The 20,197-nt window shown below is 42.8% G+C and overlaps 1 protein-coding gene and 1 non-coding gene across 2 annotated transcripts in view; both read right to left on the minus strand.

Annotated features, from left to right (window-relative positions):
• Positions 1-586: 586 nt before the first annotated feature.
• Positions 587-20,197, minus strand: part of SWAP70 (switching B cell complex subunit SWAP70) — a 76,276-nt gene continuing 56,665 nt past the window's right edge. The window contains exons 8-12 of the mRNA XM_072619469.1: positions 15,248-15,355; positions 13,144-13,310; positions 8,037-8,235; positions 5,226-5,322; positions 587-4,120 (exon numbers count right to left, since the gene is read on the minus strand). Of these exons, the coding sequence (XP_072475570.1) occupies positions 4,014-4,120; positions 5,226-5,322; positions 8,037-8,235; positions 13,144-13,310; positions 15,248-15,355 (678 nt within the window). The 3' untranslated portion in view covers positions 587-4,013. The remainder of the gene's footprint in view (positions 4,121-5,225; positions 5,323-8,036; positions 8,236-13,143; positions 13,311-15,247; positions 15,356-20,197) is intronic.
• On the minus strand, positions 10,485-10,591 carry LOC140513002 (U6 spliceosomal RNA). The gene has a single exon (XR_011970047.1). It is a non-coding gene; the product is annotated as a U6 spliceosomal RNA (small nuclear RNA).

Genomic DNA, 20,197 nt, shown 5'->3' on the forward strand with positions numbered 1-20,197 from the left:
AATCAGTGGATCCCCCTAACCCTGTAAGAGTTGGAATCACAGGGTCTATTCGGGGCGGTGTACATAAAAGATCAAAATTATGTAGCATTATATATGCATTTTTGATGTACCAAATTTAATCTCCTGATTTCAGATGCAGATCCCCAGCTCCCAGTTCCCTCCCTGCCAAGGGTCCAACTAGTCATGAGCAGACCCAGACATCTTTATAAGAAGTGGAAGGGTAAGTGCTGAGGTGAAGCCAGCTGGAATCTGGGTCTTCTCTGGTTCTTCCTCCCCCAAAAATACTCCAAACTGTTTAATCTGCAAATTAAAAACCAAAATAGCACAGCAAGGAAAGCCCAGCATATGAAAACACAAGACGCACGAGGGAGAAAAGTCATTTTAAGTTTTCTTATGTGACCTGATGCAGAAACTCTGACAAACCCTTCAGCCACTACCTTCCTCATATTAATGGCTCAGAAACCAAATACCCAAAAACCTCTCTTCCCGCCAACCGCTGGTTTCACTCAGTTACGGAGTTAACCACACAGTGCGCTGTTTTGGTGTGGTCGGGTTTTTTTTGGAGTAACTTCCACAAAACTAAGAATATGCATATATTTCTTTATTAACACACCATACTTTCCCCCACTGTTTTATTAATGTGGACAGTTCTAAATTCATGTCATTCATGTACTTTTTCCTGTTCTCATTTGGTCTGCTTTCCTAAAAAAAAAAAAAAGATACAAAACACTTCACAAATATTTTAGAAAAATTAGCAAAAAGTTAAGCAAATTGAATGCGGCCCATTTTAGAGTGTTCAGACCACGAGATTGCTTGTAAATTAAAACACACGCTCGAACGCACCCTCAGACCTCACAGAACACTAAAGTACCCTTTCATTACCTGTTTCCTGACCTCCTCCTCCATTAAACAATCACACTGCTAGTCGCTTAGGGACCAACATCCCACGCCAAGCAGAATCCAGATACTGCTGGTAATTTCATCATGTGATCTTTGGGCACTCTGCCATGAATAGCAATTTACTTCAAACATCAGGGAGAATACTGATGAGGATGGAGAATGGCACTGAGTTCATGTGTATGAGGCCTGGCCGTAGGACCTGGTGATTCTGAATGTAAAGAGGAGTCCTGGGGAGGAGGGAGAGCCCACGGCCAACTATCTTTAAGCAGCTGAAGGGCCATCAGTGGGAAGACAGATTAGACCAGAGGATGCAAATTGCAAAGAAGCAAATTAAAGCTTGATATCAAGAAAAGCTTCCTGACCAACAGAGCAGTCCCAGAGTGAGCTGGGCAGCCTTGGATGCCTGCCCTCCCTAGAGGCACTTCAACCAAGTCTGGGGGACCCCCTGCTGGGGAGATATTAGAGGCTATCCTTTCCAGGGAGAGGTTGAACCAGATGACCATGGAGGATTCACCCAACTCTGAATTTTATGAGTATTCCATTTAGAAAGTGAATTAATTCATTTCCATGTTGTCCAAAATCCACAAAAATCCACTGGAATTAAATGGTTTCTAACATGATTCTACTTTTTCCTTTACGATAACTAGGGTATTTGGAGTACTACACACTACACATGTGACAATATCCACTGAAGATCTGACACTGATATTTAACTGAAAATTACTTAACCACTTGGTCAGGTTGAAATGAAGTTAAGAATACTGCTTGGGAGAGCCAAGAGAGGCAGACTTTAAAAGCCAACAACAATGGGGCTGAGCCTTCGGGTCACAGTCTGTTTGTAGGGGGGCAAGGGCCTTCACCATCCCTTCCTTTAAGAGCAGAAACCAACGTGTTTTCCTCGAAGATAAGCATTTTTTCATCCAGCACTTTATACTTTTTTTTTAGAAAGTCTAGGTTCCTTATTAGTGATCTGTTATACTGGAGTCACATGTGGGATTGTTAATCAAATTAAGAGAAAATTATTCATCCTCACGCACATCTACAGATCTTAATGACAGAGTTCAGGATGACTCCAAAAAGCTGACACTAGGCCTCAATCCATGCCTGTAAAATACGTTACTGACTAAACAAAGGAATAATACTGACAAATATCAGGATAGAAGAAGCAGAAACCCAAACCGCTATCTGGAAATTTTCAAGAGTCCTAATGGGAAGTAATTTTTTAAAAATGAGAAAATAAAGCTTCCAAAGGCAGGAAGAAGTGAATATTAAATAAAACTTATGTTTCAATTAACTGCCAAAGGCAACATGGTTAAAAATTCATAAGGGCATTTCACTGGTTGATTAATGTCTTTTACTCAGATAAGAGGCAGTAACTTATAAGATTATATCCCTTTCAATCATATCTACATTTGTCTAAAATAATATAAATCTGCATGCATGATGTTCAGAATAGTTTAATATGATTAACATTTATCTTCCACTAACACACTGCTCGAAGGCCTTGGCACAGTATGAAAACAAGCCCAGGTTCTTGAAGGCTCTGCCAGTGAAACATGAGCTCTGGCATGTCCTAGGATGCTGAGAAGGTTTCATGCCTGGGACCGGTCGAGCTGAGTGAGGAGAGGCTCAGTCCCTGAAAACTGCCTTTTGGAGCGCCCACAAGAAAAACTGATACGACTGTTTTCATGGAAATATCTGCACCAAGGCAGGGGTGGAAGCAGGAGTGCCCACGCCACTGAAGTCACATCTCATCTGAAACACCGCTGTGATGCCTGTGGGTGAAGGTGTTAGATGTCTGACCAGGACACTTTCTCCATTTAATGTCAGGTGGGGAAGAAGAACGTTAGTAGAAATGAATGCTGAATTAAGCCATAATGAGCTTCAGAAGTTGTTCCCATGAATTATCCCCAAATGGCTGCACCACTTTGAGAAACACGTATTCCCTTCCCTGGGGTTACTTATGCTTTTAAATTATATTCAAAAGCCTTTGGTTCTCATACTTTTTTCTCACTCTCTGAACTCAAAAGTATGGAAAGGCTTCCTAACATGCACAGGACAACCTGTGAGGCCAAGAAGCCTCCTTCACCTAGTTCTTAGGGACAGAAACTAGACCTGCAATTTCAGTGACATAGGGAACTCCCACGTGAGGAAAGCCCCTCTCCCAACGCAGGTCAGCACCTTCTTGGCAAATTATAGCCTGAGACAGCAAAGAGAGGCACATGGCCAACCTATCGCATGTGAACCTTCCTGGCCCACTCCACCACACCGTCTCTCGTTCATGTTCTTATCTAACGTCATCTTCAGCATCACCGTCAGCGGGATAATGACGGCCGTCATCTCTAACCACCCAGTTAGCTGCCAGGCTGACAGAGAGCATCCTCTGTTGCCCAGTTGCGCTTCTGGATAACCTGCTGCCCACTGTTCATTTCTAAGGTGGCCATCTCTGCAGCCTAGCTGCTGGGTTCTCAGGAAACACAAAGCAATCCCAGGCAGCAATAAAGAACTCCCACTAACACAGGCCAGCCTACAGGTGGCTGGGAACGCAGGGAAGGTGAAAACTAGACTCATGAGGGAGAAGGCACATGTGACAGGGTATATGTTTCTTGGGAAGGAAAGCATGGAGTCCTGGAAAACTCAGGAAAATCCCACAGGGCCAACGATATTCTGGAGGGGCGACCAGGAAGTCACAATTCCCAACTGCCCCACGAGGGCTTTGATTGGCCAGTGATCAGTATGAATGCTAAGCGTTCAGTCAGCTTCCTGGCTTGGGAGTTTCCTACACTGCCAAGAGCAAGGAGGATGCATTACAAAGACAGAGATGTATTTGGAGACTGTACACTATTGTAGATTATCCAAAACATAGTTCCCCTCCACTTGGGTAGAAAAATGAGAGCTGTCTTCTAAGGGGTGGGGAGTAAGGACCAACAAACAAACGGGGTGGCCCTCGTGCAGAGAGGTGCATAAAAGAGCATCTCCCTTTGTGTGCTGGTGCACTGGCAGAACCCAGGAGGCGACCATGGCAGGGCCGCACATGGCAAGGTCTTTGGCACAAAGCTCCCGGGCTCCACCTGACCCCGGGTGCCAGGGGCAAGAAGCGTCTGCCTTTGGATTCACTCCGTGCTCTTTTTGCCTTTCCAGCTCTTCTCTCGTTCTTCAAGTTCTGCTTGGGTGAAGGCTGCTGGTCCCCAGTTTGTAATTAAGTGAGGATTTTTTGAACCTGAAAAACAAACATACCTATATGCTAGCTTTTACATCAGATGTGTACGGCACACATACAGTTACAGACACCACACTCCCTTACAGCAGGGCCTGGAAGCAAAATGAAACAAAATGAAAGCTTGCTTGGTCTGTCCCCTACGTATATCTACAATTCTAGACTGTGGCAGGTTACACTTCTGATCAGCAGAGCATTTCCCCCAATTAAGAGGAGGCTCCTAGGAAAAGTCCAAACCAAATGACCACAAATAGCCTTGGTTTCTATTCTTTCTGACCAAAAACACCTTCCAGAAGAGGGGCTGACCTGGGGTCCATGAACTTGATTTTTTCCTATCTTTTATAAGTGTCTTTTGATGTAACATTCCCTTTGTAACTAGTGCATTTTATTTATTTATTTTTTTATTTTGTAATGTTTAACAATCACTGCCATACAATTGCGATTTTATCCCCCCCACCTACTCCCTACTACCCCCCTCCCTCCCCACGACTGCATACAATTCTGTATAGATTCTACATATACTTTCCTATTGAGTATATTTTCACTATAGTCATGCTATGTAGTCAGACTAAGATAAATGAAAGAAATCGTATAACAAATCAGAACATGATACACAAACACATACACATACACAAACATGATCTGCTACATTATGTGAGTGACTTCCATATTTCTCTCTCTGAGTGTGGCAGGCATTTTGCCTTGAGATCCTCCATTGGGATTTTTTTTTTTTTTTTGGTAAGAAGTTCTTGTGTTATTACAAAAATCTAAGTCTACCAGAAAAAACTCTCACACACTGTGGTTGTTGCTGTGCATAAAGTTCTCCTGGTTCTGCTCCTTTCACTCAGCATCAGGTCATATAAGTCCTTCCAGGCCTCTCTGAAGTCTTCTTGTTCATCATTTCTTATGGCACAATAGTACTCCATTACATTCATATACCATAATTTATTCAGCCATTCCCCAATTGATGGGCATCCCCTTGACTTCCAGTTTTTGGCTACTGCATTTTATCTTATGCATGTGAAGACACTAGTCTGAGAAGCAGATGGACTCCATGGCACAGAATCCGTGTGCTCCAGAATCACACATAGACAAACAGAGCATGTACCTGGTTCGATCAATCGAATGAGCCCCTCGTGCTGGGCCACCTTATCCTTCCAGCTCCTGGTCTTACTGGCTGCCATCTCCAGCTTCTTTTTGACTCCCTGGAATAAAGAGTCGGGACTTTGATTAGACAGAGGAGTTTTCCAAGTTTACATGCACACGCTCATTACACTAACCAAAAAAAAAAACCAATCTGAAAAAGCAGTCCGGAATGCGGGAACTCGCGTGATTCTCCTGGCATCAAACCAACACGACTTGAGGGGCAAACATGACTCTTCTCCAGCCACAGGCTAAGACTCAGAGGCCGCCTCGTCCAGCAGCCTCCAGGCTCCCCGGCTTCAGTCTGAACAAGAAGGTCATTAATCCTTGCTCTTGCCAAACTAAAAACACTCCTTTGTGGAGACAATAAAAGCAGCTAAAAATCAGTTCACATGACTTCAAGGTCAATGAATCAACAGGTGCCTGCTGAAAAACCTTAATAGCTCTGAATGAGCAGCAGCATAAACAGCAGGAGTTGGGAAGGAACAGCAGTTAACATGTATGCACAACGTATGCACACTGCGCAAGATTCAGCCCTCCATGGATTCCCTTTATATTTCTGCCACATCCATTTTCCCATCTCTCCCATTAGAATGTAAACTCCTTGTGAATGGGGATTGTGTTCAGTCTTGGTACTTGTATCCCGAGCACACGCCTGGCACATAGTAGGCATTTACTATATGCCTGTTGACTGATTTCTAGGAATTTAAATGTGAAAGGGAAGAGGGATCTAGGAAGATAGATCCCTTAACCTTTGTTAAGGGAGTGGCCAGGCTAAGTGAAGGCTTTTAAGAGAAAGGGACCCCTACCACTATTAGCCCTATATCCCAAAAAGATCAAAGAGAAGAAAAAATTCACATACGCAAAAAGTACTTACAACAGCTCTTTTTGTCATAACAAAGAACTGGAAACTAAAGGGAGGTTTGTTAATCAGCGGACAGCTGAGCATATTATAACATAACAATGTTATTATCATTGTACCATAAGAAATGATGAAAGGGAGGGTGTCAGGGAAACCTGTGAAGATTCATATAAACTGAAAAAATGGGAAGGAAGCAGAGCAAGAGGAAATATTGATACCATCACAAAAACAGTATTAAGAAAGAATTCTTTGAAAGACTTAAGAACTCTGATCCATGCAAAGACCAGCCACAATTCCAGAAGCCCACGGATGGAAACATTTCCCACCTCCTGGCAGAAGGCAAAGGACCAAAAAGGACAGATGGAGACGTCCATTTCTGGGCACAGACAACATGTGAATTGGTTTTGCTCAGCTATGTTTATTTGTTAACAAGTATTGTATTTTTCCCTTTATATCTGGGGAGGAGGAGGAATAACTCCAGGAGAGAGGCAAGTGTTATCAATAGTCTTGCCAAAAAAAAAAAAAAAGTCATGAAGCGTCTTGAAAATGCACAGAAGGAAAGAACCACAAAAAAAGAATGTTGCACAATTATAAAGAAGCAGCACAGGTCAGAAGACATGGGAGGTCCACAAAGATTGTTCATTGCACGTATTTTCAGACTTTCTCAAGACATGGATCAGTTTTGCTGATTTTTTCCCTCTTCTTTCTTCTCTTTTTCCCTTTAAAAATACTATGTGGAAACTACACAGACCCTTTGATCCAGCAAACTAGGTCTATATCCTATTTTTTAAAAAGGGAAAAGGGCCTATTGTACAAAAATATTTATAGCAAGCAGCTCTTTTCATGGTAGCAAAGAACTGAAAATTTGAGATGATGTTCATTAACTGGGGAATGGCTGGGTTTTGGCATACGATTGTAATAGAATACTGTTGTGCTGTAAGAAATGATGCACAGGCTTTTATTAGAAAAACTTACATGAACAGATGCAAAGTGAAGTGAGCAGAACCAGGAGAACATTGTGTGTAGGAACAGCAGGATTGTTAGACTGATCAACTATGAAGGACTGTGTAAGTGATCCAAGGCAACTCCAAAGGGCTCATGATGGAAAATGTTGTCCACCTCCAGAGAAAGAACTGATACAGTCTGAATGTGGACTGAAGCAAACTATTTTTCACTTTTGTGTGTGTGTGTGTGTATTTCTTTCTTTTGGTCTATTTTTTCTTTCACAACATGACTAATATGGAAATGTTTTACATAATTACACATATTTAATCTATATCAAAGTGTTCACCATCTTATAGAGGGCAGAGGGGAAGAAGGCAGGGAAGGAGAAAATTTGCAACTCAATTTTTTTTAAAAGTTTAAAACTGTCCTTACATGTAATTGGGGAAAAATAAAATACTACTAAGAAATAAAAATATTATGTTTTAGATGGGATGGCTCTCAGGAAGAAGCAGGCACACCTGGGATGCTACAGTGACATAAAGAATAAAAGCTTATTTAAAAGGACAGTGAACACAAGGGAGCAGATAAAAATTCAGAAGGAAGCGCAGACAAACAGGACAGCAGTAAAGGTACGGCACTGAATTACACACACTCCCTTAAAACGTGAGCTGTACAGAAAAAATTTTTCTTTGCCACTTGGCATATGGAAATATTCTCCTTTTTTAGCGTTCATTAAATTTGGAAATTTTTTTTTTCCAAAAAAGAAGGAAGTCCTAAATGTTTGCAGCAAGCAGAAGGGCCTTTATTCACCAGTCTAACGATTAAACCTCAATCTAGTATAAAAATCTTATCCTGAGACACCTGACTTTTCTGCTTTTTTTTATTTTGTCCCCCCAGTTTTCAGACTCTTCCATCCAAGCCCATGTCTCCCACTGCAATCCTTCAGCCCCCAAGGAGGTGGGAGCTCACCTCGTACTGCTCGAGTGCCTGCTTCCTCTCCAGCTCCAGCTGCTCCAGCTGTTTCATGGCTTCTTGGAGGGCTCGTTCCTTGAGCATCCGCTGGTTTTCCAGCTCCTGCTTCTCAGCCTCCGTGGTCTGGATGGCTTGCTGTTGCTCCAAGTGCCATCTTTCTAGCTCAGCTCTCTTAGAAGACTCTTCTTCCAGCAGCCTACAGGGGAGAAACTGGGGGTAAAACAGAGAAAAAGCCACCCCATCTGACCACATCTACTGCCAGGCACCAACTCACTATTCATGAAAGACCTGCCAGAAGGGATGACAACCTCATGAAATACAGCCAAAGAATTTGTGGGAGGAGGGTGGTGACAAGTGGGGGGGGGGGGGGGGGGGGGAAGAGGAATGGGAATGTCTTCTAGGCACTCAGGCAAAGCTCCCAGTCACTGTGGGATGAAAAACCAAATGAGCATGCACTACAGTGAATGTGGTAAGCTGCTGGGGCAGCAAAGGACTCCAGGCATTGAAGGGTAAGGAGTCCAGTACCATTATGGTCAAGAAACTACATGCACACACAGAAAACAGAACCTGATATGGAGAGTCAGGAATCACCGCTTGATAGGTCAGATACAAAATCTGTAATTCCCCTAAAATAAACAGAAAGGAAATTGACAGGAAATTACAGGGCCTCTGAGCTGGACAGGATCATCAGTGTTCCTGTAATCTAACTTCCCTGCCCATGCAGGCATCCGCTGTTACGTTCATCCCCGGCAGGGAGTGGGGCAGCCCCTGAGTGAATAATTCCATCAGCAGGAAGCTGTCTTGCCAGAACTCAGCACGGTATCTGGCACACAGTAGGTGCTTAATAAATACATGTTGCTTTGACTTGACTTGCCAGGCGATCATCTACTTCTGAACAACTTTTGCTGTAACAAAGCCTGTCCTTGCATTATGCCAAAAAGGCTCCTCCTCATCACTTCCACCTTGGCCTTCGCACTCTTTCTCTCTCTGGGCCAAGCAGCACAAATCAATCCCTTCTTGTACCTGGCACCTGCCTCAGGGTTACTGGACAGAACATAAATGTGGAGTCCTACACCCTGAGTCTTTCAGGCGCCTCCCCGCCCCAAGCCCCAAAGAGTCATTTCCTAGTGGCTTCAGTTCTCCATCTGCTCCTCATACTGCAAGGCTCTGAGCCTTCTTCTGGACACCGTCTGGTTCTCCAATGCCCTCTCAGAAACGTGGTGCCCAGAAGGATACTCCAGGAGTGCTCAGTCCAGGTTAGAGGATATAAGCCCTGCCATCCCCTCCCTCACTCCGGATACTGCATCTTCAGATCACATTAACTGGCACACTCTGGGCTTGCAAATCAATAAAACTTGGAGGTCTTTTTTCACATGAATTACTGCCAAGCTAATTTTTACCCATCCTGGAGTTATCTTATTTGGTAGCCTTGAAAATAGCAGCTTAAACACTCAACATGGGAAATTAGGATAAAAATAAGCCCAGCTGTAAGGGAAAAAAATAGCTTATTTCCTTGGTTTTTATCAGCACCATCAACAAACAGCATTTACTGCATTCAGCACAATGCCTTTGTTTCATGAGCTGAAAACAAGCAGATAAGAAATGCTCATCATCCATCCTCTGATATGCACAGGTGGAGGGGAAGCTCATTCAGCTGTTTCATTGGTCCACACATCTTACACGGGCACGAGAGTTGGACAATAACCTGTGCCCAAAATTCAAAAGGAGGAGAGTGAATTGGACTGTATGTGGGAAACAGTGAAGCTTCTCCCCAAAACAAAAAACCCAACTTTTTAAACCAAAATTCTTAGGGTGTTGCTATATGGTTTCCAATTACAGGACACGACAATTCTTTGAAAAATCAAAGCCGCAGATCGCCAAAGGACAAAAGGGAGACACAGAGTCGTCAGAAATGGGCTGCAGCATACTTCCAATTATGGAGCAGGTGCAAGAAGTACCAAACATATTAGCATCAAAGAAATGTAAGCCCAGGAAAGATGGGCCTGTCACATACAGAAAGCAAAGGCTAATAGGTTAACAGCCCTTGGGGCTGTTTAGGTCTTAAAAGACCTAAAGGAAAGGCCCCCATTATGTTGGGTAGACCTTCTGTAAGGAGGACATGGATAAGAAATGCACAGGATAAGAAGCCTGAAGAAAGTGCCAATCAGTTTAATCGAGGAGATCCCCAAACCAGAGACCACAGGTGTACATCTGAGCACAAGGCCAAGAAGAAATATTTGTTAGATTATATGGAACTGAAATCTATTTCCTACAGAGATCACACTGGACCAGCAAATATTTTCAAGCTTATTACAAACAGATGACCACATTTTTTAATGAACATCTTTTTTTATATTTCATTTCTAAATTTTATTTTGATTTTCTGTTCTAAATTTTCTCTCTCCCTCCCTCAATGAAATGACAAGAAATGTGGTGCCCATTATAAAAAATACGGAATACTTCATAAATTTGTGTGTCTTCTTCAAACAGGGACCATACTAATCTCCTCTGTATCACTCCAATTTTAGTATAGGTGCTGAAGAAGCAAGCACAGATGGACACATTTTTCTGCTGTTTGCTCATTTTTCTAGCCTTTTTCTTGATTTTTAACTCTATGCTAAAGTTGGGCTCTGCTCCCAGAGCGGAGGGGCATTGTCTCAAGCTCCAGGTTTTTTGTGTAGCTGTTTCAGAGATGATTCTGGGGACCTGTAATTTTTCAGTTCTTCCAAGGTGGACCTAGGGAGAGGTCTGTTTACTACTCTCCTGGCCTGTGCTCTGGTCTGTGAGCGACCACAAGCACTCTTTTCCACCCTGGGTCTGCGACTAGGGTCCCAGCTCTCCTGTAACCACACGTTCTGGTACGTTAGGGCTCCTCTTTACCCTGAAACTGAAACGCATGCCTGTGACCCAGATCTAATGGGCCATGCAACAGAGTCCTATTGTGCCAGCAAAGGGACCCCTGCAATCCCATTCTGACCCCCTCTATGAGCTGAGAGGTCTGGAAACCACCACGGCTGCCGCTGATTCAGTCCCCACAGCCTCTTGCTGATTTGTTGGGGTGCAGACTGCACTAGACTGCACTCCAATCTCACTCTGGTGCAACAGACCTTTCCTGCCAACTTTCTAACATGTCTTGGGCTGGAAAATTGTTTCACCCCATCCTTTTGTGGGTTCTGCATGCTGGAGTCTCTTTTGAGGCATTATTTAAAGTTTTTCGGAAGGGTTCTGGAGGGAGCTCAGGCGAGTCTCTGCCTTTTCTCCACCATTTTATGACTACATTTTTCAGAGAGAAGCCATCTGTTAGAATATAATGATACTGGCCAACCAAAACCTGTCTCCTCTAGTTTGTGAGCTCTACACTGTAAACGCACTTGCCTTCTAATAAGGGAACACCGCCTTCTAGAGAAGTGGCCAGCTCCTTCGACAAGATGCAATGAAGTTGGAAAGATTTTATTTACACTTAACTTTCCTTCCGACTTTATTTATGTCACCTACAGGCCACCAGTATAATATAGTTTAAGCAAAAAAAATGTTTTAAAATGAATTATAAACTTGGCCTTGTAAGTTATGATTAACTTATCACATTAGAAAATAACCAGCTTAAAAAACTTCACAAGGCACCTAATCCGGGCCCTGCTTTCCGGAAGACCACCCCATGACGGCATGGCGGGAAGAAGGCAGACCTGGCTCCTCCATTAACTCCACATTCCCCCTCTAGGAACTCAGTTTCTTCCATACGTAAAACAAGAGTGTCAGACTGGATGACCAACAATTTAAAAATTCCACAAAGGGAATTCCCTCCATCACTTTTCTCAAGCAACCTTAACTATCAAGTAATCTTGTCTTCTATAGGAGCCAAATTCTTGTCTGTGTTGGGTTGGGTTGTTTTGTTTTGTTTTGCCAGACATTTCCCAATTATACTTTAATCTGGTTTGGGCGTCACTCTAGGCCCCTCCCGCCCTGTCCTCCTCCCAGGGTTGACATCTCTGCTGGAGAGAAATCACCTTCGATCTTGAAAGTGATGATTTTTTTTATTATTTAGGACAGATTTTGGTTCGAGAGAAGCTTTTGAAAGCATTTTGAACATTTCTAGTTCCTTCCACCTGCCCTTCAAATGGCTTTCAATCCCTACACAATCTTGCTAATTAAAACTTGGCCCCAGAACTGCCTACAATATTCAACTTTAGTCAGGACAGGTCTCCAGTCTCCACTGCAGATTTCAACCCAAGAAACAACCTCACTTCCTCCTTCCCAAGCACTGTCTGCCTTATGAATGATCAAAATGATCACAATTCTCCTCAAGACCACTGTGTAGAGGCAGCCTTTTGCCCAGAGTGCAGCTGAAGTCAGCTTGGTCTTCCAGAGAATAAAATTCCTTGAGGCATACACATTTCATCCAGGGCACAGCCCCAACGTCAGACATCTCCAGACACTTATGAACTTGAGATGTGGGAGCCTTGAGGCATATGATATGAACTGGTAAATAATTTAAAGAGAGGAAACGTACATTCAAGGCACAGTCACGCTCCAGCAGAGGGCTGCCGGAATACTTCAGAGGATTCCTGATCCCCTCCTCAGTCCCAGATCAAAGCCCTGCCCCACCCCCTCTGAAAGGGGCTTCATGTCCCACCTTCTGGTGATGAACCCCCCTCTATTCAGGTAGGTTTGGTCACAGGTAACAGACATATCCCACTGTCTATACAGGAGCCCAGCCCAGAGACCACTAGCAGATGCTTTAAGAAGCCAGCCTCACCTCCAAGACCCCCTGGAGTGGCTAAAAGCAGAGACCAGCTGTTGGGGGCTGTTTGGTCTGAATCTATCATTTCGTTCATGCAGGAAACTCCCTCAGTAGAAACTCTCTTCATGGATGCAAAGAAGCAACTTATTAGCAACTTACAGTCTCTGAGGGTTGCGTCAGAGAACTAAAAATGCTCATGTGCATTCATGTGAATGGACAGGGGCTGGAAGGAAATTCCAAAGAAGTAACAGATGATCTATTAGTGCTCCTCCTGCGTTAAAACAGACTTCTCATTTAAGCCAGTTTGGGATTTGTGCTGGGCTGATGAGAAAACTTATCAGAGCAGTGAGTACAAGGAGCCAGCACCTGGCCTGAAGCTTGCGAACTGTCTCTTCGTCCTGCCGAGCTTGCTTCTCATCCTCCAGGGCTTCCTGTAGCTGGAGGTACATGTCCTCAAGCTCTCGGACCCTCTGCAGATACTGCTCCAGTTCAGATGACTTCTGGGCCACCTGCTCCTCCATCTGCTGCCGGATCTAATGGTATAAAGTGAGAATGTCTGAAAGCTGGAGCCTCCCCTAGAATCGCACTCTGTCCTCCCTCTCAATACAACCACCATTGGGCAGCCTTTCAAAAAAGGATGTCCCATTCTAATCTAAAAATTATTGCTACAATCAAGAACATTTTCCCTCTAGAATCACCTTCCCTTAAACACTTTTTTCTGCATTGAAAAGCAACTATGGGTTACCAATAAAGGGTTAAGAGGAATGATCCTGGTCCTTTCCAAGGTAAGCAAAGGGTTAAAGGGTAAAGCTTGACCAAGTGACTGCTAAGTGTTTTAGGAGGAAGGTAGGATGAGGGACCTACTTAGTCCTCCTTTCTCAGTCCCTGACCCCTGCCTGCCTCTCTCTCTCTCTCTCAAGACATTAGGCTATCACTTCCCATCCCAGTATATCTCCATACTCTAGCAGTGAACTTGGGCGAGACTGAATTGCCATGTTCTCTTCAACTCAAATCAAAGATGCTTAACTAGAAGCCTGGAAGTTGAAGGACCAAAAGATCCTCAATATAACAGCCTCTCAAATGCAAATTCAAACAATATTGAGGTACTGTCTCGTACCTATTGGATTGGCCAACAGGACAGAAAAGGAAAGTGACAAATGGTGGAGAGGATGTAGGAAAAATAAGACATTACTGCACCTTTGGTGGAGTAGTGAACTGATTCAACCATTGTTTAGAGCAACTTGGAACCATGCCTAAAGGGCTACAAAACCTGCACACCCTTTGATCTAGCACTATCACTAGTAGGTCTGTATCCCAAAAGAGATTTTAAAAAAAGAATTGGAAAAGGACTTACATGTACAAAAATATTTATAGCAGCACTTTTCTGGGGGCAAAGAATTAGAAATTAAGGGGGTAACCATCAATTAAGGAATGGATGAACAAGTTGTGGTATACGATTGTGCTGGAATACTACTGTGCTATGGGAAATGATGAGCCAGAAGCCCTCAGAAAAGCCTGGAGAGACTTGCATGAGCTGATACAAAGTGAAAAGTGATGCATACAAACTAACAGCAATATTGTACGACGATCAGCTGTGAGTGACTTAGCGATCCTCAGCAGTATAATGATCCAGGACAACTCTGAAGGACTTAGGATGAAAAATGCCATCCATGCCCAGAGAGAGAACTGATGGTGCCCGAATGCAGACTAAAGCATACTTTTTTAACTTTATTTTTCTCGAGGTTTTTTTCTTTTGGTCTACGTTTACTTTCACAACATGAACATGAGGGAAATGTTGTGCTTGACGACACCTGCGTAACCTACACGAATTGGCTTGTCTTCTCAATGGAGGCTAGGGAGAGAGGGAGGAAGGGAGAGAATTCGAAGTTTTAAAAATGAATGTTAAAAATTGTTTTCACATGTAACTGGGGAAAAATAAAATACTAAATATAAAAATCTTTTGAAAGAAAGATGATAATCTCTCAGCCATCTGTGAACTTGCCCCACCCCCTGACCTTTTTCCTTCCAGTCACAACCTCTTTCATTCCAAACAATGAGAAACTGCTTTGGGGAAGAAGACATGTTAGGAGGTCTATGTCTGAGTAATTCTGGCTGGGTCAATGTTCCCCAAGAGGATGAGACTTTCTGAAGAGAATGAAGGTGGCCTGGCTGATGGAAGACAATGACCCAGATTTTCAAATGACTGCACTAACCCACACCCTTTCCATTCAAAAAAGAAAACACCTGGGGAGGGAGAAGGAAGGAGAAGGAAAATAAGGGTAATAGTTGTTGAATTTTGGAGTTAAAAAGGATCTTGGAAATGATGTACTCAAGTTGCATCATTAAAACCTGGAAAAGGTGAGGCCACATGTCAGAACACAGAGTCAGGATGTGTCCCCTCCTCTCCACGGCCCCACCCTGGTGGGGGGAAGAAAAAAAGGCTTTTTCTTTACCCAAATGTAATCCTTACTAGTTTCTCTCTTTCCAGCTCCAGGCTGAACCTGTCCTGTAGTTCCACTTGAGTCTGAAGACGTTTCTTCTCCTCTTCTGCAGCACGACATGCAGCTTCTTCCAGTTTCTGTGTAGTTTAGCAAAAACGACACATAACAAAGAAGAGCAGACCAATGACAAACAAATTTGGAGATACCGTACACTCTGTCTCTAATGAACCACTTAAATGCACTGCAGAACATGCAAGCAACCTCATGAATCACAGGATTTAAATGTTCTAAATTTGGAAAAAAATACAGAAATTCATTCTCTTTGAACTTGGTTTTAAGAACTGTTTTTAATGAACATTCTTTCTATTCTAATAGACAGATCTGCTGATCATAACACAAAGCTCTTTACAACCCTAGTAAATGACACTGAATATTAAACATCAGTAAAAGCATAACATTTTTCTAAGAAAAACCCTATGCAGTTCCCATGTTGGAAGAAAGGGAAAAGTAGCTTCCTTAAAGGTGGAATTACTTTATACATACGTTCTTATGCTAAGACAGTAAACTGTCAGGAAAAGTAGCTTCCTTAAAGGTGGAATTACTTTATACATACGTTCTTATGCTAAGACAGTAAACTGTCAGGTGCTAGGCAATACTGCCTTGCAAATTAACTTTTTAACAAGTTAACAAGCCACAGGATTTTTAATTTTCAAACCTATCTCTAAGAGGATCAAAGATATGAAAGCAAAGCAAAGCAATACTTTTAAATACTCACCAGCAGAAAATTATTATTCAACCTAAGAAAGTGGCTATAAGTACTCTAATTTGCCCACCCCTCTGCAAAGGATATCGACTATAACTTCTTGAGTGTGATTAGGCATTCATGTATGAATATGTGTGTGTGTTCGTCCTTCGTTGCCCAAAGAAGACCACGCCATCAGAGAAATCATGACATGACTTGCACTTGACTTTGTTTTGAGTGAGGGAGGGCTGTGCAGGTCACCAGTCTCACTTCTCCTCCAGAGCCATCTGAATCCAGTGACCAGATGTTCATCAGAATGACTAGAGACCCCCCAGGATGAGGCAATTGGGGTTAAGTGACTTGCCCAAGGTCACACAGCTAGTGAGTGTCAAGTGTCTGAGGTCAAATTTGAACTCAGGTCCTCCTGACTCCTGCACTGGTGCTCTATCCACTGCACCACCAAGCTGCCCCCATGTATGAATAAATGAATGAATGAATGAATATTTACGCATTATGTGACTCTCACATGCCAGGTACTGTGCTAGGCGCTCAGAATACAAAGACAAGAAGCTTACATTCTAATGGGAGAGACAACACATATGAGGGAACAGTGGCGAGTGAAGGGAGTTTTTACCCTGGGGGAGTCACAGGAATGATGAGTGGAGCTGTAGAACAGTTCACTGTCACAGCCTTCCTCGAAGCAATGGTAACACTGACTTTACTCTCAGGGCTAGATATGAAAAGGGGGACAGGAGAGTATGTATGCATAAGCAGAACTTCTTAAAAACTTGTTGATGACTCTCTGACATGGCCATCGTTACCATTTTCAAGTGTCTCCCCACCAACCACAGAAGCTCAGAGACGTCTGGTGCAATCCACACCTGAACAAAACTCCCAGAACAACATTCCCAACAAGCTGTTACCCTGACTCTGCCTGAAGGAGACCCTCCTCCCCCACGAGGCAGCGCACTCCACCTCTCAACAGCTCTAATGGTTAGAAAGCTTCTCTTTCCAGAAAGCTTTGTCACATCTAAATCTGCCTCTTCTTGGCTTCTTACCCATTGGCTCTAGAAGGCAGAACTAATAAAGAAACCAAACAGGTTTAATCTCTTTCTGTGTGAAAGAAGACACCTATCTTGCCCCAAGTACACTAAATATCCCCATTTCCTTTAACTGAACCTCTTGCGTTGGGTGTCTTCCCAACTGAATAACAAGGGCTCCCACCGTACTCTTAGTACACTATGTATGATTCTCTCAATAAAGTCCAAGTCTGAATTTGCCTTTTTAGTGATTCATATTAAGCTTATCATCCACTGAAAAGCCCAAATCTTTTTAGATGAACTTCAGTCTAGTCAATCTAGCCAAGAAACTGAAGCAGACTTCATGAGGCTATATATGAGATGCAGGCTCTACTTCCCTTTTCTAAGCTAATTATCATCAAGTTAAAACATGCAAAATTCTGACAATGGCTTCCTGGCAAAATTCATTTTTAAAACGGGCCTATTCTTATAAAGATATTCTTCCTTTATAGGTAATACAATTATTCTAAAAATACTATTTCTACAAAAAAATCACCTTGAGGTCTATGGTCTAAAGGCTCCCTATACATCAAAACATTTATAGCAGCACCTTTTGTAGTAGCAAACATGGAAAACAAAGGAGATTCTCGAGGATGGGGAAATGGCTGAACAAACTGTGATTTAAAACGGAATGGAAAAGCATTTAAGAATTTATTATGTACAAAGCACTGTGGACATAAAAAGAAAATAGAGACAGATCTTGCTCTCAAGGAACTCATTCTAATTGGGGAAGGTAACACATAAAGGAAGGTTCATGAGCCAGACAGTCCTTGGGCAGGTAAAGCTCCAACGTAAATGGCGAGGCCCAAGGGATTTGGGGGAGCAGCAAGGTAGACAGTTCAACATTTAGAATGGAACGAGGCTCTGAGATACCTCTGGCAGATTTAAGGGTGACAGTCTCCAAGTCAATATGGCAAATGGAATGAATGAGAAAACAATTAAAACCAAATGCTGTGGAATCATAATCACCAAGGTTGGCCCCAAAAAAGGTGTCTATTTCCCATTTTGCAGAAGCCATGTGTGTGGTACACTTCAATATAACATTTGACTTAGTGTATGGTTTAACTCTATCTCTTATTCTTGTTAGAAGGGATGCCTGGATGAGGGACAGATGTTGGAAAGAGTGATGTAAAAATGAAAGATATCAAGGAACATTTTTAAGGACCATCTATGTTTAACTAAGGAAGCATAACACAGTGCTGAGAATCATGGATGCTGACTGGGAAGACCCGGATTTAATCTCTAACCATCTCCAGCCAAGTCATTTATCCTTTCTGTATCCAAATTTCCTCACTTAGAAAACAAGGATAATAATTCTTCAATTTTCAAACTTCAAAGCGCGTTATTAACGTGGGGCATAATGACTGTTAACTAGATTCTCTCACTTACGCTGCCTGTGTACTTATTTTTATTTCCTTACGTCAACCACAAGAAATTTTCACTGGTGCACCATGAACCACTGACGGCATCTAATAAATAAATGAACCAAGCTCGTTCCGATAAACCAAAAATGGACTTGACCGAGGTCCCCTCCCACTCCAAAGGTGAACACCCTACGAGCCCAAAGTCTGCTTAGTCACCACTGTTCTATTAACACAGATTCAGAGAAACAACGTTACCTGAGCTGTTTTTCTATCTTGTTTGCTTTTGTTAAGTCCCACAACTTACAGGAAAGTACCAAGGATAATTCTTCCTCAAAACTTTACCCGTAAGTGAAAGGCAACATGAGTGATGAGATAAAGCAACAGGTTTTAAGCCTCAGAAACGGGTTTTTCCCACTCATATCTACAAATAATGAAATAATGATTTACATCAGCCAACCACAGGCATGTGAACAGAAACCAAGAGTTGAGGCCTGTTTTTAAAGTACTCTGGTGTTAAATATCACCAACCATCTAACCTATAAAAATTTTGCCCAAAGATGTTTAAATATAGAAAGTGATATGACATCTGGAGGCCTTGAAAACTGAGCAGAACACAAGATAATAAAACAAACATTTCCACCCTCTCCCAATCACATGACTCAGAAAATACAATTCCCTCATTTCCTTCCTTCATTTTCATAGCAAAGTAGGATATTGCAGCTAGGGCAAATACAAACTACCCTTCTTCTCCTCCTCCATTCTTCCAAAACAGACAGAAACAGCAATGCTGCGGCTAATGTTAATTCACTTTCTCATGGCAGAAAGACCCTTTACTTTGGTTTCATTTTAAGGACACATATTCCCAGCCAGCTGATCCTGTAGGAGAATTCTTATTCAGTTCTGGGTGAGACTAATGACCTCTGAGATCCCTTCAAACTCTCAAAATCTGTGAAGCCCAACTATCCTGTGCAAGCTAACACTACCATTTATTTTCCTGCACACATAAAACTACCAAGGTGCCATCCAGTTGAACTCAGGAAATAACTATTCAGAGTCTATGTGCCAAGTCATGTGCTGAATATTGAAGAAACGATCAATGAAAAATCATAAGAGTCCTTCCCCTCAAAGGACAAAAAATTTAAGGGGGAATGAGGAAAAGGGAATTAGCATGGATACAAAATAAAACTGATGCAAGGCAATATGTAACATTATGAGGACAAAGGAGGGATCCAGATAGAGTGTTTCGGGAAAACTCAAGGAGGGAAATTTCATTCCTGAAAATGATTGTCAAAGGAGGCTTCGTGGAGGAGGTGAGGCCTGACCAGAGCCTTAAAAAGAGTATTTTGACAGGCAGAGACAGAGCAGAGGTCATGTATTCCCAGCATGGAGGGTGATCTGCCAAAATACATGGAAAAAAAGAGAGGGCAGAAGAAGAGGGAGCAGCCACTACCTGTGTATGTAGAAGACATAAGGGGAACTAGTGTAAAATAAGGCTGGAAAGGTAAATCAGATGGCGGAGGGCCAAGTGCCAGGTAGACGAGTTGTTATTTCACCCTTGGGGCCAACAGAAGGCTTTTGAGCAGGGCTGAAAGTGTCCTTGGAAGCAAAAAAAGCTACTGGCTGTGTGTGACCGCCCTGGAAGGGAAATGCTGCTTCTCAAGCACTTCTGCTGCTCCTGGAGGGCAAGGCCCTGAAGCACAAATGGCTATTAGCAGTCCCAAGCAGGGAGGACCCTCCTCTTCTGTGGTCGCTGACGATGCAACAACCTAAAGATGACTGATACGCTCTCTATCC

This window comes from Notamacropus eugenii, chromosome 6 (genome assembly GCF_028372415.1).
Source record: "Notamacropus eugenii isolate mMacEug1 chromosome 6, mMacEug1.pri_v2, whole genome shotgun sequence".
NCBI classification, from domain to species: Eukaryota; Metazoa; Chordata; class Mammalia; order Diprotodontia; family Macropodidae; genus Notamacropus; species Notamacropus eugenii.